The 25,604-nt window shown below is 45.6% G+C and overlaps 2 protein-coding genes across 21 annotated transcripts in view; both read right to left on the minus strand.

Annotated features, from left to right (window-relative positions):
- Nucleotides 1–566: 566 nt before the first annotated feature.
- Nucleotides 567–19,335, minus strand: RIOX2 (ribosomal oxygenase 2). 9 transcript variants are annotated; one of them, XM_087755857.1, is made up of 11 exons: nucleotides 18,368–18,814; nucleotides 17,052–17,145; nucleotides 14,248–14,683; nucleotides 12,713–12,832; nucleotides 11,361–11,489; nucleotides 8,244–8,347; nucleotides 4,813–4,915; nucleotides 3,997–4,162; nucleotides 3,463–3,551; nucleotides 2,098–2,208; nucleotides 567–816 (listed from the first exon to the last, which is right to left on the minus strand). In XM_087755857.1, the coding sequence occupies exons 3-11, from the start codon at nucleotides 14,677–14,679 to the stop codon at nucleotides 655–657; spliced, it is 1,416 nt and encodes a 471-aa protein (XP_087611983.1). In that variant the 5' UTR covers nucleotides 14,680–14,683; nucleotides 17,052–17,145; nucleotides 18,368–18,814; the 3' UTR covers nucleotides 567–654. The 9 variants fall into 9 exon arrangements, with proteins under 9 accessions (XP_087611983.1, XP_087611981.1, XP_087611979.1 ...); XM_087755855.1 differs by lacking the exons at nucleotides 17,052–17,145; nucleotides 18,368–18,814 and adding an exon at nucleotides 19,123–19,335; XM_087755853.1 differs by lacking the exons at nucleotides 17,052–17,145; nucleotides 18,368–18,814 and adding an exon at nucleotides 18,912–19,033.
- Nucleotides 19,336–20,557: 1,222 nt separating this feature from the next.
- Nucleotides 20,558–25,604, minus strand: part of GABRR3 (gamma-aminobutyric acid type A receptor subunit rho3) — a 46,156-nt gene continuing 41,109 nt past the window's right edge. For 9 of the 12 annotated variants that reach the window (XM_087755840.1, XM_087755844.1, XM_087755843.1 and 6 more), the window contains 3 exons: nucleotides 25,086–25,282; nucleotides 23,838–24,093; nucleotides 20,558–21,664 (listed from right to left, as the gene is read on the minus strand). In XM_087755840.1, the coding sequence (XP_087611966.1) occupies nucleotides 21,525–21,664; nucleotides 23,838–24,093; nucleotides 25,086–25,282 (593 nt within the window). In that variant the 3' untranslated portion in view covers nucleotides 20,558–21,524. Of the gene's footprint in view, nucleotides 23,321–23,626; nucleotides 24,094–25,085; nucleotides 25,283–25,604 lie in introns of those variants that run through there. The other 3 variants (XM_087755850.1, XM_087755848.1, XM_087755846.1) reach the window with 3 other exon arrangements.

Consider the following 25,604-nt stretch of genomic DNA (forward strand, 5'->3'; position numbering starts at 1 on the left):
CCATCAAAACCCACTCAAGTGAGCACTGAAGATACAGATTCCAGTTACAGGTTTGGATTACTTTCACACTAAAATTGGTGCAGGAGGAGGTCGAGGTTAAATACTACTGGTTATTGCAGAGGTGGTAGTGTCTGAGAGGAAAAGGGTCGTCTTGGGCAAAGTCTTACCCCTTTGGGAAACAACCCCCACAGCTTTTACTGAGAAACTTTTGTTCTCTTGAGGACAAACAAAGAGAACAACTGGGGTTTCTTGTTGCTGGTGAACCTTACAAATGAAAAAACAAGTTAACTGGTTTTTGCCCAAGGTCCTGGAGTCTGTTCCATATATACCTTTACATGTCCATATCCAGAGGAAAGGGGATACCACAGCACCGGTGTTACTGCGAGAGACTTCATCCATCCACAGCCACGGAGCTGTGGCTAACTGGAGGAGGAGCAGCTTACCTGCTTTTCCCAATGCCTCTTTACCCAAAGCTAAGGAAAGAAAAGTAACATTTGGCACCAGAAAATAGCAAAGTGCGTGTAATGCGCTGCTTTGTTAGACAGCAGTACAAACCAAAGGCTGGATGGATAAAAAAGTAATTTAATAAGCCTTTCTCTCGCGAGATTCTTCATGGCCAGAAATACTACTGACAGGAGCTCATTCACAAAAGCATCAAATAACTTCAATGAGACATTCAGTCCATAGCGACAAGGCAAGGTTTTCTTTCTCTTCATCTGAGATAAGGTTAAGCTCTTTAACGTGAACTGTGCTGCTACTCCAAATCTGCTTCAGTGCATCCAAGTATGACAAAGGAAACCGCAGTCCGTGAGTCTGCTGGGGGAAAAAAATGAAATGAAAAAAAAAAAAAAAAAGTTCAGCGTCCCTTATAACACAAGAGGGTGTTAGGCTGTAGGTACTGAGCAGCAGGTGTGTGCTCCTGTCCCATATCACACTGGTGTTTCTGAGAGCAGCCTCCAAAAGATGCAGTATTACCCTGCCACCTTTCTTAGTAGACAAATAGCTGAAATCTCTTACATGTTCTAGCACACCTTATGAGGTAGGGAGGCTTACGGCGCATGGCTTCCTCGTGTGGTTTCCGCACTGAAAAATGAAGTAACTTTAAATTTACGCTCTTGCCTAACCCTAGACTGCACATGCAGTCTTTGGACGTAGTTTGACAGAACCGCAGAGGACCTCCGTTACCATGGCTGGAGTCTTGAGGGGCAGGAAGGTCTGTTCTGGGATTGGCACATGTTGGCCAGCATACAGCCTCAGCTCCCCCCCATCCTCTACTCTTAGAGGACCAATGAGATTTACCTTAAAAGGTAAGTAACTGCCAGGCAGAAAGCCGTGCCGTATTTACTGACACAAGAACGGGCTGTGTTCTGCTTTGCCTCTACAGTGTGTTTGTGCAGACCTGTATTCAAGTGTTTCAGGTCACAGACCTAAGCTAGAGCATCTTCCTATCATAAAGTGGAACAAAAAGTTCCAAAGCTCGCAGCCACGCTTCAGGAGTATTTATGATTCGAGTAAAAGCACATTGCATGTGCGGAGTAAGAACGGAGATGAACCATCTGCAGCCTGTTAACAATATAAGAAGTTCCCTCCTTACATTTCAGTAAAAGCGTTTACTCCCAGTGCTGACACACCCCACCCTAAAATAAACACTCTTCTCTTGCGGGATGTTCCAGTGGATACGGAACCTAACGGGTTCAACGTGGCATAAACACAGCGCATGAGGCACAGCGATCCCTGCTGCGAATCAACGTGTGCCACCATATCCAGTAGCCTTAACAAAGGATGCGCTAAAGGACACAGAAGTAAGAGACAGTTCTAGCCACTCCAGTAGCTTTGCTAGCTGGGACATGAGGCATGCGCAAGAAATCCTAACATCTCAACCATTTAATTATGAGATTATATTACTTAGTTCTACTGTGAACTGCCTCTGTGTTGCAGCCTCCGCTCATCCGGGTACTTAGGGGAGGGGCAGAACTGCTCTGGGTGCTGAGGAATACACAGAACCCGGGCCCCTGCTGCCGTCTCAGTCAAGCTCTTCTAACGCAGCAAAACCCACCGTGGCAATGGCGCTTTTGTTGTGCGTTTGTGGGAACAAACCTGCGACGTGCCATCCTCGCTAGCAGTATCATCCTCTGTCCCCATCATGTGAGTTTCTCTCCTGTTCTTTAAAGAATGATACACGTAAACCATCTCTCTGCGAATTTCGTCCTAAAAGACAGCGGGAAGAAAACAGTTACATACACGCCCTCAAAGTCCTCTCACTCAAGTGACAATGTTAGCGCCTTAATTCTGGAGTCCACTGTTACAGCAGTGAAAGCTATTTACCTTCCTAACTGAATGATCCAACAGCCATCTACTACAGCAATAAGGGTGTCTCCAAAACATCTTTTAAAATTTATTTACAACCTGTAATCTGCCTCAATACTGCCTCTACTAGACTCACAGGACTGATGCTGTACAGAAAAGATGCCAGTTAAGGTGCACCTCCTAGAAGGCCTTACTGAAGGAGTGTGCATCAATGAATTTCTGTTCTGATGCTGCTCTGTCTCTTAAAAAAAAAAAATCACATGCCTGTTGTTAGCATTCCGTGGTCAAAGCTGTGCAAACCAATTCAGAGCTCTGTGGGCAGGGCTCACAATTTGTGGCTACATTTCTTGCATGTGTGTTGTCATTCAGGGTTTATCTGTATGACATCAGAAGGCAAGGTGGCAAAAAAAAAAGTGTTTCCAAATCCTACACAGTCTCACAGCAATATGGACTAAATGGAGGAGAAAAATCAGGAAGTTATGGTATGTTTTTCTTGGAGGGAAACATTTTACACGTGCAAAAAACATTGTACAAGATCTAGTCTGCCCCCCCCCCTTTTTAATTAATACAACAAAAAGCACTCCTACAATTCCATACTGATAAACCTTCATAGCTAAGAAGTACTCTGAACACAACATCATCCAAGATGCCAGCATCTATTTTGTGGGACAACTCAGTAGTGCCACTGGCACCTGCCTAGGTAAAAAGGTAACTGGGAAGTGAAGACTAAATGCAGCCACAGTCAGCAGCAGCTGCAACCAAGAGAATTCCCTCTCTTGAGGGAACCTATTTTTATAACTTAGTCATGCTCTTAAATACAAAGAAGAATTAAAAAAAAAAAGAAATCCATTCTCAAGAGCTATAGAGGCCATTTAGCAGCTGTAATGAGCTCTCCCATCTAACCTCAGATAAAAGCCGTGCACCTACCATACCGAAGCACAGACTAAATTTAGTTCTGTAGCTCTCCTCCAGAAGGCAAGAACGTGCCGTGTTACTGCTCGACAGCAACCCCATGATCTCCTAACAAACCCTAATGGGATGCAGGCTCCAACTAAGTGTAACTGCGTGACCCTTATAGACCGGTACAACAGAGCAATGACTCGCATACCTTGCGCTCCCACCCCAAGCATACGAGGGTGGCTTCATTATACTTACAGAATTCTCTTGATCTGGTTCCACTGTAATGATAGCATGATCTCTAAATTGCAGTCTGATTTTGCTATCTATTTTTGGCAATTTCCCACCTAAGAAAAAATAAATTCTCCATTAGAAAGGAAGGAAGCCAGACGAACAGTGCAAATCGAGCCCTCTGTGCACGACCCGCTCTTGTGGCTAGACTTTTTGTTAACCTATGTTTCAACACCTACATATTCTCAAACGCGGGGGGGGGGGGGGGGATTTTTTTAATTCTCATTCTCTCACAGTCTACAAATAGCTGTAATAATAGCAAGCTAAAGCATAAGGACAAATTCTACCAGTTAAACATTCTCAGTAGAGAGTAGTTGAATAAAGCTGCCAATTTCAGTCTAGGATAACCGTTATTTCACTCTGAGACATGTCATCTCTTCCGCTAGACACAGGGAATTAACCAGCTGAGGTGAGCTGATGCTAGACTATAATCTCTGCCTACCGTAAAATACCAACAGCTCCACCACCACATCAGCCAGTTTTGGTAACTTCCGAATCTACCTGGAGTCAAAGGATCAGAGTCACATCCCAAGCAAGGTGGCAACCGGTTCATAATGAAATCCTTCTTCATGTCAGACGATCTCAGTTCTCTGGTGTTTTCCAGACGGTCTGCAAGCCTTCTCAAAAGGCTACTCAGTTTTTCTGTCGAGTCAGCTATATCCACCTGCTAAATATTCACACAGAGTTGCTCTCACATGAATTCAAGCTAAACAGACTAGCCTGAAGAGAAAGAGGTGCAGAAAATCTGGACACTCCTCTTTTATCTTTGCAAACGGTAACGTTTACTCCCAAAACAACGAACTTTTTGTTTCTTTTACATTCCCCACACACCAAACGTGATGCTCACTTCCCCTCCCTCTGGGGCTACCTGCAGTGCTAAAGGACTTGCAAGTGTAGTTGAAAGCCAGACTTGTTCGTTCTGCATGCTGATGAGCTGATCAGCAGCACAGCTAGACTACCATAAAGAGGTCACACAACAATTTACAGCTTTGCTAACTTTTGAAGATTCAAAAGCTTGGCCTGACAGGAACTGTGTGACAGCTCCAAAGCAAATACCATTACTTTTAGAAGGAAACAAGCCACACAAGGACGCTGTGATAGGAAAGAAAGGCAGTGCAGTGAACTAGGCAGTGCTTCAGATGGAGCAAACCTCAGACCAGTCATCCTGAAGTCTTCAGAAGAAGTGGTTGTGCTGCTAGACAAGATAGATAGTGCCATTGCATTGCGCTTTCAGAGCAGATCAACACGATACATGCTTGCCTCAGTGCCGAAGCTTCAGCTGGATGCATGATTACTCCGTTCATCCCACCTACTTACCATAAGCAGTTGCCTTGGTATGCTTGTCCGCAGTGCCACATCTTCTTTTGCTGTATCAAACACAAGGCCAGGAATTGCATCCAGTAAGAAATCTCCCCAAGAGCTGAAGGACAGGAAGAAAAAGGAAAAAAAAATTACTAAAATAGTTGCACTGAAATAAAACAGACAACTGATGTCAAGGGCTGGAAACATAGTGCTCCAATTCCAAATCTGCTTTGTGCCTTTGGCCCTTCCATCACCACTCTACTCTCATGCAATAGCTCACTCTCATCTCAACTGTATGTGTGTCCTCACCAGCTTCGGGTCAGCAGCACGCCTACAGAGGGAAGGAGCTGGCCTGAGAAGGGTCCAGTTTCAGGTGCTTGCCATCTACCAGTGGATTCAGCTTGAAGCTGACCTCAGTGAATGAAGAAATTCCTACCGGGGCCATTATTATCCAACCCCACGCACATATGACCTCACTGCGCACAATGAAGCGTGTGAGGTTGTGTCGTCTACCATGCTTTTGGGACACCTGTACTGAAGGAGGAAATGTACCCGGGGTTATCAAATCCAACATGACATCAGTTTTTAGCTTTGCTACAAACTGACCCCAGAAACAAAACCCCTACATCTTTCTACAGGGATTTTAATGATACTTAACAGGCACCTTGTAGGTGTCTTGTTTGTGTTCCATCCCCATTCTTAGCCTACATACTTTAAAAAAAAATAAAAAAAATAAAAAAATCGGCCTTTGAGCTCTGCTTCTGTTCCCCAATTGTAAGAATAAACTAGAGGAGGGGAGGGAGGACTACTGCCTGCGCCTTCTTTGCCTGGCCTGAGTCAACCTCATCGGGAACAGGCGTGCCGCTCACGCAGAAGCGCTGTCCTGTCCACGTGCGACCTCCCTCTCTACCACATCCTCAGAGGCTGGTTTAATGGGCAGCCGGGGCGAGTGCCCAGCATCCAAGGCTGCCAGCAGACTCCCACCCAGCTACGGCAGGCAGCAGAGCAGGGCCCATCCTCCAACGTACACCCTCTGCTCTTGCTCTCCCCCTCAGCACACCCTGTTTTCAGCACTGATCTCTAGACACTAGTTTAAAAAAAAAAAGGTATGACTTGTTATAGTCTCATTTACTTTTTTTTTTATCATTGTCTCCACTCAAGTGTTCTGCTGTGTGCTACATATCGGGAGGGAAGGACTCTGGCCAATAAATACAATTAGACGTACCTCTTACTGCTTCCCTTCTCTTGCCCCCCATCTCCATCTGCCAGCAACTATCTTCAGCTACTCACTGCTTTTCCAACCTGCCCTGCTTATAATGAATTCACACGCACACACACATTTCTCTGCCTGCTGGGACCCGGCCCAGAGGAACCGTCCTGCAGCGCACAGCGGAGTCCCTTTTGTCTTGGTGCCTAAAAATCCCTGAAAGTGCTGCTTCCCCCGGCACTTCCTCCCCTCCCAGCTCCTTCTGCACGTGCTGCTTCCAGAGCGGTCACAAGGAGTCCAAACATCCTCCATAATAAGGACAGCTATTTTCAAGGAGTTCTCTTCAATTTTCCGAGGAAATGCTTCCAGACCATACTTCCATCTACAAGCCAAATCAAAATGCCAGCCTGTATCAGGACTGCTGCTTATTCTACCTATGCTTGCTGAAAGCAGGTGCAGAGGCAGGCTCTTACACTTCATTACCAATAACCTTAACGGATAATGATTCCACTTTTTATTCTTAAACAAACAACACTCTTCAAGCTTTTCCTTTTTCCTCTCCTCACTCTGACACAAGCACCCAGGGAACATGGTCCCCAACAGCACCGCTTCTCAAGGAACTCACTGGACTGGCATTTGGCTGACGCTGTCACAGAGAAACTGCACTGACTCCACCCAAGCCCGTCAGGTCTCCAGCAACCCTGTTATAAGGAACTGAATTCTTGACCCATAACCCTGTGCAGATCAAGCTGGACAAACCCTGTTCTGTGCATTCAGGAGGTCTCCTGCACACCGGTCAGTAAAACTTCGCTCCAGCCCAGCCTCCATCAACAAGCCAAACATCCACTTATTCTACTGTCAGTCTTCTGTCTGTTCAGTTCACTAAACCAGGGGTGAGAGAAGCTCCTGGCCAACACAAGGAGGCGGTGGGACAGAAAAGGCAGGGGAAGGGAGGAGGAGCAGGACATCTCTTTGGAGGCCACTCACTGCTGATCACCCTGAATGTGCCATCAAACCTGCCAAAGCGGCTCAGCGCTAATATTGCCTCCTGCATAACAAATGAAGTCAAACACTCTTTGAGCAGCAGTCAACACTTACAGAAAATAATTGTTTGCCTTCTGAATAAGAGAATAGAACATGAGTATACATTAAAATCAGCTGAACCCAACTTTTATGAAGACTCACACCTTTGAGCAGCTTCATCTTAACCCCCTCTCCAACTTGGAGGACTGGCCTCATTAAGAGTTACCTACCAGCAGTGCTGACATCCTGGGCTTCCAGAATGATATAGCTGGTGGTTAGAGATTCATCTTATAATCATCTAGCATATGCCCAAACTTGTTCTTGCCCTGTTTTGTGGCTAACAGAAATCCTTCTCAATTCCTAACTCAGGCCAAGGACTCCAAACCCAGCATCTGAGAGGCTGATTAGGTGGCAGCAGCATTTCCCTGTGCGATGACAACGTTTCAGTGGGCACAAGGATCAGATGTGTGTCAAAGGAAACCTGACTTGCACGCACAGGGTAGGAGATGAAAAACACAGATAAGTAGAAAATATTTGCGAAGGCAGAATTTGCAGCGAGTCTGTCAGAGCAGGTGTGGGTGACTATCAAATGCAGGAGAAAACACGATGAAAAGAGTAACTCATCACTCTATCTGGGTTATGAAATGAACAGTAACTTCAGCCACTGGTGAGAGGTTGTTTTTTTTTTAAACACAACAGTGAGTTTGCAGTTGTAACAATCATCTTCCACATTAAAGTCTACAGCTGGTAAATAATAAAATAACCAATTAAAAAGCAATCAAGCTTGCTGCATGAAAACCTGGTAAACAGGCTGCTTCCAACAACAAGGTTCTCACGCCCCTCCTTCCCCCAAACCCCAAAACTTCAATTACCGCTACCTGAACACTAACTTAGATTCTGTTACTAATAGCAGGGCACACATATAATAGTGGGGTACCTACATATACTCCATGTCACCACATCTCTGGGGGGAAGGTGACATGCCCTATCCCTGTATTACTCACAGAAAAACAAAACACACAAGGGCTAAATAGAACGAACACAGAAAAGAGCCAAGCAGAGCTCATTACAAGGTGGTTATTTTTTTTTTTAAGAAATAGGACATCACTTCTTTGAAACATCAGTTTCAGGTCTGTACTATTCACAGACATCATCTGGCAGAGGAAAGCCATTTTCTGAAAAGCCGTACAAAAAAAGAAAAGTAAAGAATAATTACTTGTTTTGGTAGGTACTGATGGTCACGTGTGTAGAATAGGAGACGCCAAATGGAGTGTCAGCTTGGTGAATGGTCCCTCTTGGGAAGTACAGTAAGTCACCTGGCTGCAAGAAAATGAAAGAGAATTGGTATATTTAGGGCACCTGGTCAAACCTTCCTGTAGTCAAAACAGAGAAAATACTCTCTGAGCAGACAAACTGACAACATATATTTTTTAAAATCACAAAATAGAGAGATCCTCCATTGTACACTTTAATAACATAAAATAAAGCACTCTAAGCCAGAAGTCTCATACCCTAAACTTTCCAACTTACCGTCAATATTTACTATACACCTGTCTGAGAACATGAAGCAAGCTTTTAACATTACAGAACATGTGCACTCCAACTCAGCTGCATAAAGGGGACAAAGAAGCATCTGAGAGAAACCTGCTGACAATACAGCGGGCTAGGAGAGGAGCAGTGCCGTGTGGATTTGGTCAGATCACGTCAAAAGAAACGGCCAATATTCCACAAGAAAAGCCAAATATTCTATAAAGATGGTAATCTGTTACAATACTGTTGGCTGAAATTTTCAGTTCAAACACTTAAAAAACAAGTACAACCTTCCTCCTCCCTATCTTTCTTCTCACCTCTCTAAATTAAATTTCCACACTGATAAAAATTTACATTAGGAAAGTCAAGATAAGAGAGAAGTGCAAAGCGCACGAAATTGCTTCCAAGAAGGAAAAACCAGTTTACTTATGGCTTCTCCTATAAACATCTATATAGTTGGATAGCACAGTCAAAGAGAAAATTCGTAAAGCAACAATGATGAAATTTGATTCCGTTCCAATTTTGCCATTCCTTCAATTCGGTCACGTCACCTACTTCTAAGAGCCTACCAAGCTGTCTAACACAGATATGTTTCAAGTGAATACTACTTGATTTTTCACTGAATTGAGAGGTGTTTAGATTATGAGGCTTCACAGGACTTGGCAAGATCAAATATCTTAATCCATTTATAACAAGCTGTAAAGCACCATAGATCAGCTATGTATGACTTACTTGTTCTGAAGCAAGCCTTTCTCTGCCATTAATAAACTGCCTTTCTTACCAGCGTCGGGACTACACTAACCAACTAGGAGTATTTTGAATTCTCTTCATTTGCTATGTTTCATATCCCCAGCAAGAAAACAAACTAGAGGGAGAGTGGCACAGGGGAAGGGTAAGAGTGCTGAACACCTACCAGAGTAATGACAAACTAGTCTGCAAAAGAAATTATTTCATGCTGTAGCACCCCGTGCCTAGCACTAAGAAGCCAGGATCATGATTTTTCAAAGCAGTCTTCACTGCAAAGTCCAACTCTTATTCATTTTATCTGCTGGGTAGTCTCATCAACACCATTCACATAAGCCAGCAAGCACAACACTCCGCCATTAAAATAAACAGAACCTTCACAGACTCCAGGTGGCAACACCCAGATCGGGGCAGGACAGAGCATGGGACTGGAGACAACGCGGATCTGATCACTTTGCTGCTTTCTTACTTCTGAATTGGAGGAAGGAGGGGCAGAAAAGGGAGAAGTAGCAGCAAATTAAATGGAAAATCATACATGAAGAAGGCTAGATAGCCAGCTACCAAATAAGCTGTGCCTGATATCAGTAACAAACCAGCCATGGCCACAGCCTGATGCAGCGTCACCGAGACACACTGCAGCTTGGGACCTTATATACAAAATATAATATGCCTTTGCTCTTGGTCAGCTACCAGTTTTTGGTGGGAAGGGAGAACACCACCAATAGAGTCTCTAACTGGTCCATCTGCTCTAACTGCCCAAGGATGGCAGACAGCAGACAGAAATGCAAAAGAGGAGAAAGGAAATATTCTAGAAAGATGTTTAGGGAGGAAATAAGAGTCATCTGACAGCATCCCTGTCAGAGACAGCTCCAGACAGACAATCAAAATCTGACAGCGGCCACTCGGAAGAAATGGGTCACGGGAAGTGAAGAACATCCAACAGAAGAAAAATAAATTTAGAACTTTGATAATTTTTAAGCCCTTTTCAAAAAGACCAATATTTTCACTCCACTAATGTCAGTAAAATGGCTTGTGGAATACATCATTATTTCATAAGAATCAAAGGCATTGAAGTCCGGCCCAAAACGTTCTAAAAATTAAAAAGGGAACTGTAATTTATTAGACTTTGCATCACCCAATACATCATGACAACTGAATATTACCATCTGTCAAACTACACAGCAAGTGATGTCAGTATCATACCCAATGTGTCATACTATTCCTGAACTACCTGCACCCAAAGGCAGGTCTGAACACCCGAAGAGCAGAGGCCTTGCAGAGAGAAGCCCAAGGACAGGACACAAGGCAGAGAAACTACTGAGGCTTCCGACACAGAGCAGCCCCGTCTGCTGGATAAATAACACGCTTCAAAAGGACAAGCATGTAAAACAGAATGGGACAAGTACCAGATGCCCTGCTGTCAAAGGAGCTGCATTCATTAATCTTCATGAAATGCTCTTTTTATTCCAAATAACAAAAAACAGCCAAACACTTGATTTTCAGGTTTGGAAAAAGAAAAAACAATTAATACAGCAAGTTAATATGGGGTTTAGTTCATGCTTTTGTTTATCAGCCAAGGATAAATATTTAAATCTAATTCATCAGAACAGTGACAACCTTTGGTAAAGCAGTAAGTCTTAGTGCATAGAAGGATTAGCCTGATTGATTATAGACAGCATGTAAAAGTATAAAAACGTTTCATAACCGTATATAAACCCAATGTTTTTTCTGCACACAACTCCACAAACATGATCCAGGAGTCAAGGTGCCCAACTTGGAGAATACTGGAGAATTTCCAGAAATAACTCATTTCTGGGTCCATTATTTAAACACTAAAGCAAAGGATACCTTTGAAAAAGGACAGGTTAGACAGCTATCACCCCAATTTCTCGTGCTCATGTTGTTTTGTGAGCACCCTCCCCTCAACTTCACAACCCTCCCCTCAACTTCACAACAACGATCATTCAGAATACTGTCTTCAAGGAAGGAACCATTCTAAACACGACTACTTTTCTGGCAACCATAGCCCAGACCAGGTAAAGCAATTCAATTTTAATACCTTTAATATGAACTCATGTGTGGGATTCCCAATCCTATCTTCTGATTCAACATTATATTCCCGAGCTAAATGGACCGTTGGTTTATAGAGTCGCCAATGTTTCTCGCCTTCTAGCTGAAGGATAAACACCTGCAAAAGACCATAAATCCAAATGCGTAAGGAAGCCTTGCTGCCCCTCACACATCCAACTGATCAGAAATTTTAAGTCATCTTCTTACTTGGAAAGTCTGTGGAACCATGCCAGAGACCAGGGATAGAAAGCAAACAGAAGTGACACAGGTCGCTTTTCTCAGAACAAGAAACAGGTTTCACCTTCCCTGCTCTCAGCTACTCCACAGCATGGCAAACAGGATTCCTCTCATTAATTTTTAGATGTCTACAATGCAAACATTTACATTTGACCTATTTCTTTAGGCTCTACTTAGAGATAACAGAGAGAAGAGATGTGAAGTGTGATCTGTTTTATGCTAAGGCAGGCATCTGGAAATCCCCGTTTCTCTCCAGTCACTTAAATAGGTGCTAGACAACTAGCTCAAAAGTAATGTCTGCCACACAGATATTCAAAGTATCAGGTGAGAGAGGTCGTATCACCATTCACTGACAAAGAGAGCATCAGACACATCTAGGGGATGCTGTGAGCTGGGACGTACGCCAGAGCATGCAGGTTGTGAGGCTGCTGAACAACAAGCATAAGGAGAATGAAACTCCAGATGTATTTAATGGAAATGCAAAAAAATTAAAAGCAAGAGAGACATGTAAGGGGTTTTTTTGGTTTTGTTTAAGTGGGATAGCCCAACTTTTTTTTTAATGCAGTGTCTATTGGAATGTTTCTTCTAGAAGCTAATTTAAAATGCATTTGGACCACATGACTTCATCATACCAGTAACTTCTTAAAAACAGTAGGATCAGCAAATGGGAACCAGCACAACCAGTCTGCTTCCACTGTCCAGTTGAAGAAAGAGCAAGTACTTAGTAAAGCAAAAAGGACTTCTAGATTCTTGGGGGGGGGGGGGTCTGAATGAAGTAAAAATGAACAAAAGGTGCTAGAAAGCTTCTGCAGCAGGGAAAACAAATTCTCTTTTCACCTCATGAAAATACCAGGTCCAGAAAGCACAGTTTACATGATATTACCATTAGATATTTCTATTAGTACCTTTTCAGTAAAATTATACAGAAAAAACAACTATAAAGAAACACTTGCAACCGATTACCCTAAGTTTTCAGCAGAAAACACGTTTTTTTATAACAAATTATTTTATGAGAGAGAGGAGGGAAAAAGCACACGTACAGATATCCACTGCCACCAGCAAAAGCCCCCGCACAGTCTGACAGGCAAGGCTGTGCTGTCCTACCTCAACATCATCGTAGTGAGGGGGAAGGCCCTGTGACCCCTGGGGAGTAATGTAAACATTCGACCCAACCAGAGACCCGAAATAGCACTCCAGCTTCTCCTGAATCTTCCACAGCTCCTCCTTTAAAAAGAAACGATGCTGTTACTGAAGAGCTCAGCCAAGCCAGGCTGCCACCCAGCCCACAGCCTCCCCATCGCCTGGGAGGTTTTTCTAGCAAACGATCAGATCCCCACAGGGAGCCAGGGGCTGGGAAGGCAGACGCTCTGTACGAGTGTTGCTGCTGAAAGCAAGCACCGCAGACGCAAAGGAGATCTGCCGTGAAGGTAATCAGTAAGCCAAGAAGTCTGGTGCCCCAACATAGTGTTGATGTTTGTTCTCTTCCCCCTGCCATTTTTAGGTTGCAAAAACAGACAAACAAGGCTAGACAGAGAAAAATAAACCACCCATCATCCCAGGAGCAGCAATACATCTTGAGACAATAAACACATGCAGGACTTGCATTATATAGGCTAGCATCAAAGAGAGCATACAAAGATTAGAGACCTTCTTCCAGTGACTCCAATTTTTTGGGCACATTCAAGAACAAACTTTATTCATCCACACCTAGCACGTAACAGACGATGCACCAAAGGGATGACTCTCGTATCAGAAGATGCCAACTACCAGAGCTGCACAAGTGCAACTTCAAGCAGAATTTATGTAGGTTCAGCACAAGCTCTAGATTTCAGCATAAGCCACACAACACTTCAATTTCACCTGCAGATGCCCCTGCCACTGGCCTTGAGCTACACTCAAACTGAGATCAGCCAGCGACACTATACCTGAGACTCAGCTGTGTATTTGGGTCCTTATGGACCACTTCACAATTAAAACTGTGCTGACACCATGGGACAAAAAAGGATCACCTAAATCCAAGTACCTTTAAGCATCCAAGTCCTTTACACAACTGTGCGGACACCACTGCCTCGTTCTCAATACATGACGATTGCAAAAGCATCAAAATGAACAAAAGAGGGAGGGCAGTCAGCTAAAATGTGGCGTACCACTTCTGTGGTGCAATTCAAAGCCAATCCATTGACGAGAATGGTGGAGTGTCCTGGAGATATTTTACATGGTTTCACACCTTGCCCTCCGTTAAAGGAAAGCGGTACAAAAGCCCCTATTTGCACAAGGAAACTGTGGGAGACCAGAAGGGATAATTTAAGCAGACACAGATGGATAATCATCAATTTTGTGCATTTACTTTTTTTGAAACTCTTACATGACAAAGCAAATTTTTTAAACAGAATGCTTACTATGATAGCATGAATCAGATTTTGTTCTTACTGCAGAGCACTGAAACATGATGGGCAGTGCAAAAATATAAACCATGCTTTAATTAATACAGTTCATATATAGATTTCAGCAGGTCATCGATGTCAGATACTTCCCCTGGATTTACTCGGGACAGAAATGAAGCTATGTCTAGTATGACTCAAGCAAAGTATACTACACTATAAAACATGCATTAATTATATTCAATGAAATGATCCAACCTTAAATCTCTGCGGCTGATGAAACTGTACTGTTGCCTTTTTCTGGTCAAAATCCTTCTTCAGTTGCATGTAATTCACTTTGCCTTCTTTATTCAAAACTTTCTTTTTTCCATTCACACATCTGCAGATATTTATATCTCGCCCATAGTATAGACCGTGGCTGCACAGTTCCTTCAAATCTGACAACTGGAACAGGGACTGGTAGTAAGAAGCCAACAGGGGATCATTTCTCTGAATGAGCAGCGGCTTTTGCTCCCAATATTCCCTGAAAAACATCTCTTGTTTGATGGGAGAGATCAAACTTCCAAAGAGGCTGTCTGGGCTCTCAAAACTCATGACTGATGGAGAACAAGCTGCTTCTACCTTCGCTCGTTTGCATTGTGGCTGCATCTCTTTTCCCATTTCAGCATGCTTCCCTCCTTTCTTGGGCATGTTCCTGTTCAAGAGGAGAAAGAACCAAACCAGTCAACCAGTAACACAATCTCAAAAGCTCATGGGCCCAGAGCAGCTCCACTTGCCTTCCCCAGTGGGATAATGAGAGTACACTGGGAACAGCTCTGCTTCCAGATGCTCACTATTTGCTCCAAGCAGCAGAAAAAGGAAAGCCCAGAGCAGGCCTCTAACCCTCTCTCAAACCTCAGCAAACTCCAAAGGGCTCTACTGGAAGCCGTTGCTCACAGAAGCTCAAATCCCACAGCTGAGTTTATACTAAAAAACAGGAGATGAAACCCAATGGCCAGACAAAGGATTTTTACAAATGCAGGAATCCACCCACACAGAGAACCTGTGGTAGACGGGCCTTCTGTAGCAAGACCTGCAAATTCTTAAAAAATTAACTCAGCTTTAAGAGATTTAACGGCAACATGCAAAGGGGGTGGAGAGAGGGGACAGGATCAGAAACTTGTACCCTATTACGCTTCCTTGAAATGCACTAACATTGGGGAAAAAAAGCACAAGGAAGACTCCCCAGTGACTTTTCAGCCGGAGCATGCTAGAGGAGGAGGTATGGCATTGCAAGTGCAGAATCCAACCAGTTAAACGCAGGGGGTGGCGTGGGGTGCGATAAGGAAGGCTTCCCTTTCAAGCTGGCTTACACAGCATAAACCCAGTATCTACGTAGCTGTACAGTTACCAGACTAAAACTTTAGCAGGACCTACAGAGAAGGCAGCTACTGCAGTGAGGGGACACTGACACCAGTCCAACACCATGCACTAAGGGCTACGCAAGAATACAGTGAACAGAAAACACACGCAAATGGGGTACGGAAAGAGGGAGGCCAAGTGAAAGAGTGGATCGCTGTGAGGGAAGAAGGAATATGCAACCAGGTTCAGTGGGCGAGGATGATTCAATTGTGTCCTGGTTTCAGCTGGAATAGAGTTAATTTTCTTCCTAGTAGCTGCTATAGTGTTGTAATCTGGATTTGGTATGAAAATAGTGTTGATAACACACTGATGGTTTAGTTGTTGCTAAGTAGTGCTTACACTAAGTCAAGGACTTCTCAGTTTCTCATGCTCTACCGACTGAGAAGACTGGAGGTGCACAAGAAGCTGGGAGGGGGCACAGCCAGGACAGCTGACCCAGACTGGCCAAAGGGCTATGCCATACCGTATGGCGGCATGCCCAGTATATAAACTGGGTCAAACGTGGCCGGAGGGCTGCTGCTTAGGGACGGGCTGGGCATCAGTTGGTGGGTGGTGAGCAACTGTATCATGCATCACTTGCTTTGTATATCTGTTACGATTATTATTACTATTTTATTTCAATTATAAACTGTTCTTATCTCAACCCATGAGTTTTCTCACTTTTACTCTTCCAGTTCTCTCCCCCACCCCACCAGGGGGGAGTGAGCAAGCAGCTGTGTGGTGCTCAGTGGCTGGCTAAACCAGAACAAACTGGCAGGAGGGTTACAGCAGCTTCCAAAGAAACAGAAAAATGCAGAGCAGACTTCCCTGTAGGTGGAGCAGGCTTTAGGAACATGAAGTGAGGGCACCTGCTTGAGGTCTCAGGCCCTGGGAACAATTTTATGCTACATTTTGTGGCAGTGCCAAGCACCTAGTGATGCTCACCACGCAGTGACAGTGGCCTACCTCTCGGCCTCTGTCAGGGTCTCCATACTGTATCTTGAATAGCCAGGTTTAGCAAAACTAAGTTTACAGAAGAGAGGAAACATTGCTAGGCCTTTCTGTTGATGCTATGTAATTACACCAAAACCTACAATTATCAGGTTCTGCTTCCGTCTCTACAGAGCTCTCAAACTTTGGGGTTTATGTAGAATAAAAAGAATTCTTTCATCAAAGTGCAGACATTTAATTTTAAAGTTGGAAGTAATTTTGTTTTTCTGGTTAGATAACATGTTCGTGTATCATTATGTAACAATAAAAAAGTTAATTCACGAAGGGTTTATCTGCCAAGTTTTCAGGAAAGTTAAGGCAAAAATCAAGTAACGGTAGGTGTAACACCGTAGTATGTGCAGACATACTTACATTAGCTTTAAGGCTGCACCAGCATTTCATCCCCCAGAGTAGCGCAGAGCACCAGGCAGCAGTAAAAGCCTGCCTCAGAAGCTGAGTTAAGCGTCCCGACAATGAGCTAGCACCAAGCCCTGTTGCACCGTGGCTTGCCTGCTAGGTCTGGGCTGGCCAGACCAAACTCACTCTGGGCACGTCTGAGCAAGTTCGTGAAGCCAATGTGTGAGGAGTTAGAGCATGCTGATGCTTTCATTTGTAAGTACAAATGACAGCTTTACTTCCAAAAGTAAATGCTCTCATTTATTAAGATGCTTTTACTTACACAGATCCCTTACCATGAAACTTAAAACTCCAGTTCTGCTATTTGCACGCAGTACTAAGTCCTCCTGTGCAGCAGTATGCAGGACGCCCTTGCTGCTCCACTAAGTCCTGGGCAGAGTCTTTCATCAGTAGTTGCTCTAACAGCCTGTACCTCAACCGTAACCTACAGTCACCTTAGTCCTGCAGTAAGGAATCCTTATCACCACCTTCCTGAGAGGATGGACATTCCCAGCTGCAGCAAGCTGCAGTTCTCTATGAGGCAAGGGAATGCTTAAAAGAAGACTGAAAATTAGTCCCCAGTTGCTATCAACATCTGAAGATGCTGCCGGCACCAAGATCTACAACTGACATCCCCAAATGCCAGCAACACAAATGCAACCAAGCCTGAATTGCCAGTTTTGAATCCCAGACCTAAATGCATCCTATCAACCTCTCAGCTCGCTCACGTTGTATTTAACAAAGTTAAATTCAGGTACGTACTATTCACAGAACGCGGCTTCATTTACACAATGTGCTGTTCTGTAGTGCTTTGTTAGTTATTACAACTATAGAACCACAGAGTGGTTTGGGCAGGAAGGGACCTTTAAAGACCACCTGGTTCCAACCCCCTGCCATGGGCAGGGACATCTTCCACTAGATCAGGCTGCTCAAAGCCCCAGCCAGCCTGACCTCGAACACTTCCAGCGATGGGATATCCACAATTTCTCAAGGCAACCTGTTCCAGTGTCTCACCACCCTCATGAGAAAAAAAATTTTGTTCTTGTATCTAACCTAAGCCTACCCTCTTTCAGTTTAAAACCATTGCCCCTTGTTCTGTCACAACAGGCTCTGGCAAAAAGTCTCCCTCTCTCTTTCTTATAAGTCCCCTTTAAGTATTGAAAGGCCACAATAAGGTCTCCCCGCAGTCTTCTCTTCTCCAGGCTGACCACCACCCAATCTCTCAACCTTTCTTCATAAGAGAGGTGCTCCATCCCTCTGATCATATTTGTGGCCCTCCTCTGGACCCGCTCCAACAGGTCCGTGTCCTTCTTATGCGGGGGACCCCAGAGCTGGACGCAGCACTCCAGGTGGGGTCTCACCAGGGCAGAGCAGAGGGGCAGAATCTCGCCCTGCTGGCCACGCTGCTTTTGATGCGGCCCAGCATACGGGTGGCTTTCTGGGCTGCAAGCACATATTACCAACCCATGTCCAATTTTTCATCCACCAGCACCCCCAAGTCCTTCTCCGCAGGGCTAGAGAGAAAAACACGGCAGAAGAACGGACCTGCTCCTGCTTCAGACAGGAACAGTTATTTCACATCAGTGTTTTTCAGCTCGCGCACCAGATGTACCTGGTTACAGGGCCAGGCCCCTAAGCCGGCCCAGCAGCTGCAGGGGGATTCAACTGCCGCTGAAGCAACGGGGAAGAAAGGCGGCCACCGCGATTCCGAGGCCACGCAGCCCCACCGCCCCGCTATTAGGCTTTTTCCAGAAGGGAAGCCCGCAGAAAACGGTGCTCCTGTGGGCGCAGCGGGCAGCCGCCGCAGCTCCTTGCCCCCGCCAGCCTGGCAGCCGCGGCCGGGCCGCCAGGAGGGGCGCCCAGCCAGCGACGCCGGCCCTGCCCCGCGGCTGCCGCGGCCCCGACTGAACGAGCCCCGGGGCAGGGGACGGTGCCCAGGCCGCTCGTGTTCCTTTGGAGCCCCGGAGGGCCGGCCACGAGGCCGCCGGGCCCGGCGCTGCCACAACGCCCCGCCGGGATGCGGGGAAAGGCGCCCCTCGGTGCGGAGCCCGTTCCTCCCGCCGCCGTCAGCCCCCTCGTCCCCCCCGGCGGCTCCTCTTCCCCCACCGACCCCGCGGCGCGGCTCCCGGCTCCCCGCTGCCCGAGCGCGCACTCACCCGGGCCGCAGCGGGCGGGGCGGGGCTGGGGGAGGCGACGGGCGGCCGGGAGGAAATGGCGGCGGAGCCGGGCCGGGAGCGGGGCGGGCGCCCCCGCGGGGCCGGGCCGGGTCAGGCGGAGGCGCGGCCGCGGGAGGCCTGGGGCGGAAGGGGGAGGCTGTCGCCGGCGCGCTGGGTGCCGCGGGAGGGCGGCAGGAGCCGCTCCGCTCACCTGGGCGCGGCGGGGGCGCTGAGGCGGCAGCGAGGGTCCCCTCGCACGGCGCGGTCCTGTTGAGCGCCCCGGGGTGCCGGAGAGCAGGCACGAAGCGGCGAGGGGCGGCAGGAGGAGCCCCCGGGCTCGGGGGGACGCGCGGTGCCCGGGGCCGGGGCGCCCTGGCTCTGCCCCGGGCCGGGCCGGGCCGGGCCGGGCGGTGGGAGCGGGTCCCGCGCTCCCGGCTCCGCGCAGGCCCGGCGGCGGCGGCTGCTCCCGAACCAGAAGGGTTTAAAGCGATCGCCACGTGGAAACATCATCCGTGCAAGAAAGGTCTCTTCTTCATCTGTCCGAGTTATTTAGCGTGTATGTGCCGGAGAGAAAAACACCCCTTTTTTGAAACCAGTAGGAAATGGATTAAATTCGGAGATACAACATAAAACCTTGTGGTTATTTGTAGAAAATTTTGCTTCATACACACAAAAGTGCCTGGGCTTTAGCTGCAGGGTTTTTTCCCAGACCAAATCTTGTTCCAGAGCCCCACGGAGGCTCCCTTGAAGAAATCTTTAGAATCTTCCCCTAGCACATGAAAACTTGTAGAAGTATTTTTAGTTACCTTTAATAAAGATGCCTATTAATGCTGTAATTTACATTGGCTGAAAGACATCAGAAAAATTGTTTGGCAGGTTTTGCTAAAGTTCTGTTCTCGCGTACTGATAGCTTGAAGCGTGCGGAGCAGAGCTGCCAGCAAAAGGTGACTTTTGGAAAGCTCAGCAGGCTCGCAGTGCATGGCTAACGTAAGTAGGAAGTTATATGGGGCATACGGTAGTTACTGGAAGGACCTTTCAGGGGCAGATAGGAGAGGGGACGCTGTTCTATCAACAAGTTGCGGAGGGAAATAATAGAGCCTTTCACATCTAAAATACCAGTTCAAATCCCTCCCTTCATAGAAAATGGGTTTGCAGTCCTGTTCCTGCCTGCGGTGTGGTTGCTGGTCACACAGTAGTAACTGCTCCTTCCCTGGCACTAACCGGATCTTTTGGAACAAACGTTACGGGATTCCAGGGGGTTCTGCATTCATGAATGCGTCCAGGAAACTCCTACGTGCTGCCAGTAGAGAAACTGGCAAAATCTAATATGCAGGAAAAGGGGATGGAGGAGAGAAGGCGGCAAATACGGCTCATCCTGTTCAGTCCCTGTTCCTTTACCAGCTGGACCACCTTGGCCACCAGCTGGCCAAGACATCATGGCCACTTGATCATGAAACACAGATTAATCAGCATGTGGATGGGTTACCGGGAGAGAGATTTGGCCAGGGGTGAACCTAAGGTTTTCCTAATTGTCCAAATGTGTACAGATTAGTAAAATTTAACTTTCTCTATAAAGCATTTTTCTTTCATTGGGCTGTGACTTTCGAAGAAAAAGAAGGCATTCTCTGCTTTTAATTCTGACTCATGCTTAGTTCATCACGATGTCACTCAACATTCAGGACACTGCAAAATTTATAAAATTACGAATATTTTAGTGTAAACACTCACCAATAGGTAGGATATTCAAGGGTGTACATTTTTGTAGCTCTCTGAAAAACAGGTCACTGGCATGAAATCCTGCTTACTTCTTTCATGAGAATTATAAAGCTTTGAAGAATGAAGTAGTTCTCCAGACTTAAAAGTTTGCATCACCTACATTAACACTTGCAGGATGTTTTCTTAATACAGATGGGTGTAGCAGAAGATGCTAAAAATAGGGAGGCCACATCCTGCACCTCAGCTGGTCACAGAAACCATTATAAGCTCTTATTTCTGTTCCAAAAATCCACACAGTACTCTCAGCGTAACTGCTCGAATACCACTAGGATGAATACTCAAACAAGTATGTATTTACATAATGGCTGTGGTGTTTTAACTTTTAGTAAATGCTTAGGACGTAAAACCCGTACGTTTGATTGGCTGCAAAACCAGCCACAAATAACAGGAATGGAAAATAGTTGTGAATACTTTTTTTAAAGACTTCCATGCTGGTCTGTCTAGACAAATTGACTAAAAGTATTTATTACCATCCCCTTCTGGAAGACAACACAAGCTTCAGAAGAGGATCATGTGAGTTTTAGTCAGCCCTCTAACGTCCTCTAAACAAGAAATAATGTGTTTAAATACGGTTTGTTATTTTTTACTATTTATACAAGCAATAGATTTTTGAAGTTGATCCTGATATCCCTGTCACTGCATTAGGAAGGTAAAAATTATAAGCTCGGCTGTAAAAGTATGCAGTTCAGTTTCATCATCATAACATGCGATCGTCTTCATTATCATAATAAAACTTGCGATGTAGTACCCTCGGTGCGGAGAACACTTTTCCAGCGCTTGCCTTCGCAGTTGCAAAGTAACTAACAGTTTCCTCCATCAAAGCAAGCTGTGCAGCTTTCAGGCACGTGTATGGGCTGTGCCTGGAAGGTAAGTGCAGGCAGGAATCTTCTCCACATTTCCACGTATGGGCCTGTTTGCTGGACAGCCTACATGGGCCTTTGGCATGCGGCGCTGCGGGGCTTTTGCTGCTGCAGACCCTGTAAGAAATTTAGAAGAGGGAACTGGTTTGGGTCAAGAAGCACATGGGTATTTTTTCTGTTGGAGGCTGAGGATTCATTGTTGGGTACAGGGCAAATACCTCTAACGGTAAGGCAGGTAAAAAAAAAAGGTATGTGAAAACAATGGTGTTAGGTTAGTTCAGGCGAAAAGTTTGGGACACAGACATCTGGAGCAATTAGATGGGATCTTCTCAGGCAATCTGGGACATCTGTGCAGGATGCCTCCATAATGGCAGTGCAGTAATGAGGATGTCATGGTAATTTTTTTTTATATATCTATATTACACATTTGCTCAGCTTGAGTTCTAGTGTGCTGTTGCCAAAGCCTGCGTGTCCTTTGGCTTTACGTTCCCAGCATTGTCATTCCTGGTACGGTTCTGCTTTCCATGACAGGATTTCCTGGAAGAGTATCAAAGCCGTCTTAGCTCTGATCATTTGTTTGGCAGCGAACTGGCTGCCAAAGCACCCACTCACTCCATCAGATTTCAGTCACCCGGCATGTAGTGTGTCACCAGCTTCTCCCGCTCTGTAACTGGGAGCTTGACAAATGCAGCTTTTTGAAAGAGTAAAAGACATCACCATGCTATGAGCAAACAATATCGGAGCAGGAAAATCGAATAAACCAGAGGGTGGTTCCAGCTACCGAATTTATTCCCATTTCCTAGTCTTGACCAAGCAGTGACCAAGCATTTACCTTGTGACATTTTTTTGCCACCGCAAATTATCATTTTGAACTCACTTTGTAAATATAAGCTCACCTTATTAAATGACAGACAAACCCAAGAAATTTAAGTTGAAAATGCTCCTTATTTGGGAAAGTCACAAAAATAATCTTGATTCTTTTCTGGAGCCATGAAGACTTTTTGTGTGTGTCCCCGAGCATCCTTAATTCAACCTCTTTAGCCTGAAGCTAAGGATATTTCCGTGCAGGATTCATCTGGGACAGTCAGGATTCCTCTGTTTTGGCACAACTGCTTCCTTTTATTTCCTGTGTGTCTCAGCGTGGTATCTTGAACTGTGCTGGGGATCAATGCTGCAAGCAGGCATATGTAGCTTCTCCTCACTGCAACATTCAATCTCAAAAGCCGAAGGGAGAGGGAGGGGGGCAAAACCCCAAGCTCATGTGTGCAACATAAAGCAGAAGAACCAGATTCTGCTGAAGACATGGCTTGTTTGTTTTCTTGACACCGTTTTCTAAAATCTCCACCTCAAAGCCTAGGTTTGTGAAATGAAGTTATGCAGAAAGCAGGTGATTCCATCAGGTCTACACGAGGCACAGGTGTGTAGGTGTCACTTGAGGAGCATAGCTTGTGCAGGTGATGCTGGTCATCCACCTGGGAGGTGTCTGTAAGACACTCAGTGCATCGGGTCTGGGACATCATTCTGTGCTGCCTCAGGGACTAGTGATCAAGATTTCTCCAAAATAGAGGCCCTTCCCAGTGGTCCTGTGGAAAGTCAGGGACAGCTGACAGGGTGAGGGTTTTTCTTGAGGTGTTGATGACGATGCACACTGTAAAAAGGCCCATCAGCTTTGGTTCCTGCTCTCTGCTGGTCCCTACTCCACTGCTCAGCCACAATCACTCTCCCCCTAGTTACCATCCGCGGGCAAAGGCTGCTGAGGTGCACACAGGTTGCCTAGCAAAATCGAAATGCAGCAAGTGAAATAAGGACAGGAGCTATTTGAAGACAATTGGTGCTGATAGCCTACTAAAATGGGCCACAAGCCGAGAACAAACAGAAAGGCTGGTTAAAAAGGAATGGTTAGAGTGTAGACAGAGACTGGATAATACTTTAGGTGGGAGCTGCTGCCTGTTTAGGAGAGTGACAAAGGGCTCCCTTAGTGAGCACGCTGCTTTTATGCTACTGCAGTAGTAACACGTGCATTGGAGTGCCCCAGTGAAGCATTGCACAGTCGAATTGAAAAGGAAACCAGACTCATGAGAGGTTTTCATTAACAGTTTTGCTGCTAACCAAACCAGCCTTGGTAGGACACAGAAGTCAGTTTCGGAAACTTTTAACCCTTTGCTCTATTGCTGTTGCATTATTTTTAAAGCATGATGCTATGCTCATACACAAAATAATGTCTAGCTTATAATGATTTTTGTTCATATATACAAACCCCAGTAAAAAAAGTTGAACACAATATACACACTGGGAAATATAATCCTGGAATATGTGTCAATAACATGATTGTTCTGTAAAATAATCCTGCCCACGTTTCCCTTCAGAGATCTCTTCCTCTTTATGCGAGTTGTGTCCGCATTGGCGACGCTGGCTGCACGTGCCTGAGTCTCATTCTCTTCACAGCGGTCTGAGAAAGCCGTCAGGTCGATGTCCACATCCGTGTCGTGAAAGCAGCCGTCGAAAGCCATTGCTTGCACTGCATCAATACTATACATTCCTGAAGCCTGGCAACAAAGAACAGTTATTCTGCATCTAGCAGGAGCCATTTTAGCAAATTATAAACAAATAAAACAGAAAATAAAGAAAGCTTTCTCTTCAGTGTTGTGCCCTCTGTGGAGAGCACATGGAGAACAGGGCTACCTCACAGTACTGCTATCTGTGGGGCCTGCCCCCTTGGGCAGGACATGAGCAAGGAAAGGGATACGTGTGATAAAACACACTTTGACTGATTGTTACCAGCTTCTGGCTGGCTATACCCCAGCTTCTGAAACAGAAAAAGCAAACTCTGCCTCTCCTGTAGCTCTGCGTTGCTGGAGTTGTGGGAAATGACTTCAAACATTTCCATGAGTAGTTTTTTGATGGGATTATCAAATCACGTGAGCAACATATGCACTGTTATTGGGGTTTTCTCCTTGTGATATTCTGACGAGTTTACATGGGGGGATATTCTTGAAGCAAAGGTTTTGAGTGAGTGCTTCATAGAAAGCAAATGTTTAACTTGTGAATGTTTCTGCTTCAGGCACACTTTTCTAAAAATGACCTTGTCATTCGTCTGGTCTTGGGACAAAAAGGCATCATTAAACTCATCTTCCTAATTGAAAAGGGTGAAGCAGGAGAAGGAGAAATAGACTCTGCTTCACAGGAAACATGAGGGAACATTACTTGAGTGCATTCTGGGGTGTATTTCAGAGAGAGGAAAAATAACTTGATCAATAGGTATTTGGGAACAGAATGAAGGTTACCTTCCTCTGGGAGGGGAAAAATCAGAAGACGTGCTCCCTAACCTCTGCCACAAGAAAAGGAAGGGAGAGAAAGCACAGACCTTCTCAAGATCTCAGAAAGGATGATACATTTCCTCCCCTCAGCCACGTAAAGAAAAGTGAGACAGAGTGGAGTCACAGAGATTGTTACTCTACTGTTATCACAGTGGTGTATCAGGATTACTCTGTGGCTTCTGTGATGCTTTCTGAGGGCAACAAAACACAGAGAATTGTACCTTGCCCCTTTTTTTGAGTTGCTTTCTCTCTTCAATTGTGGTGAGATAGTTCACTGCTGCATATTCGATGACAGACAGGAAGACAAAAAGGAAGCTGATCCATAAATACACATCCACAGCCTTTATGTAAGACACTTGAGGCATTGAGGCACTTACTCCTGTCATGATGGTTGACATTGTCAGCACTGTAGTTATACCTGCCAAAGAAAAAGGGGAGGTTATCAGAATACTGGCCAGCTGGTTCTGTTTAGCTCACCACTGTTGCTTGGACAGCACAGCTTTGTGAGGGCATATGATTGACACTGCCTTTAACTTCATTACACAGGCTCTGAGAAGTGGAGTGAACCATGAAGGACCTATCATATACAATACTGAAACCAGTAAATCATCTCTCTGCTCAGTGCGTGCAGTTAGAGCTGTGGCACACCAGGTTCGAACAGCGGGGACACAACACTGGTGATTCAGCAGCATAAGCAACACATTTCTAGGACAGCTTTAGGCACTGCTATAGAGAAGTGA

The sequence above is a fragment of the Nipponia nippon genome, unplaced genomic scaffold (genome assembly GCF_047370975.1).
Source record: "Nipponia nippon isolate SJK-2023a ecotype South Korea unplaced genomic scaffold, ASM4737097v1 scaffold_2, whole genome shotgun sequence".
Taxonomy (NCBI): Eukaryota; Metazoa; Chordata; class Aves; order Pelecaniformes; family Threskiornithidae; genus Nipponia; species Nipponia nippon.

Bases quoted from the DNA above. Each gene is read 5' to 3' on its own strand.
- RIOX2 (XM_087755851.1), bottom strand. The intron at 3,552-3,996 runs GTAGATTCGGAA...ATTTTTTCTTAG, and splicing joins CTCTGATCCTTTGACTCCAG to GTGGGAAATTGCCAAAAATA. The intron at 2,209-3,462 runs GTAAGTATAATG...GCTGTCTTTTAG, and splicing joins AACCAGATCAAGAGAATTCT to GACGAAATTCGCAGAGAGAT.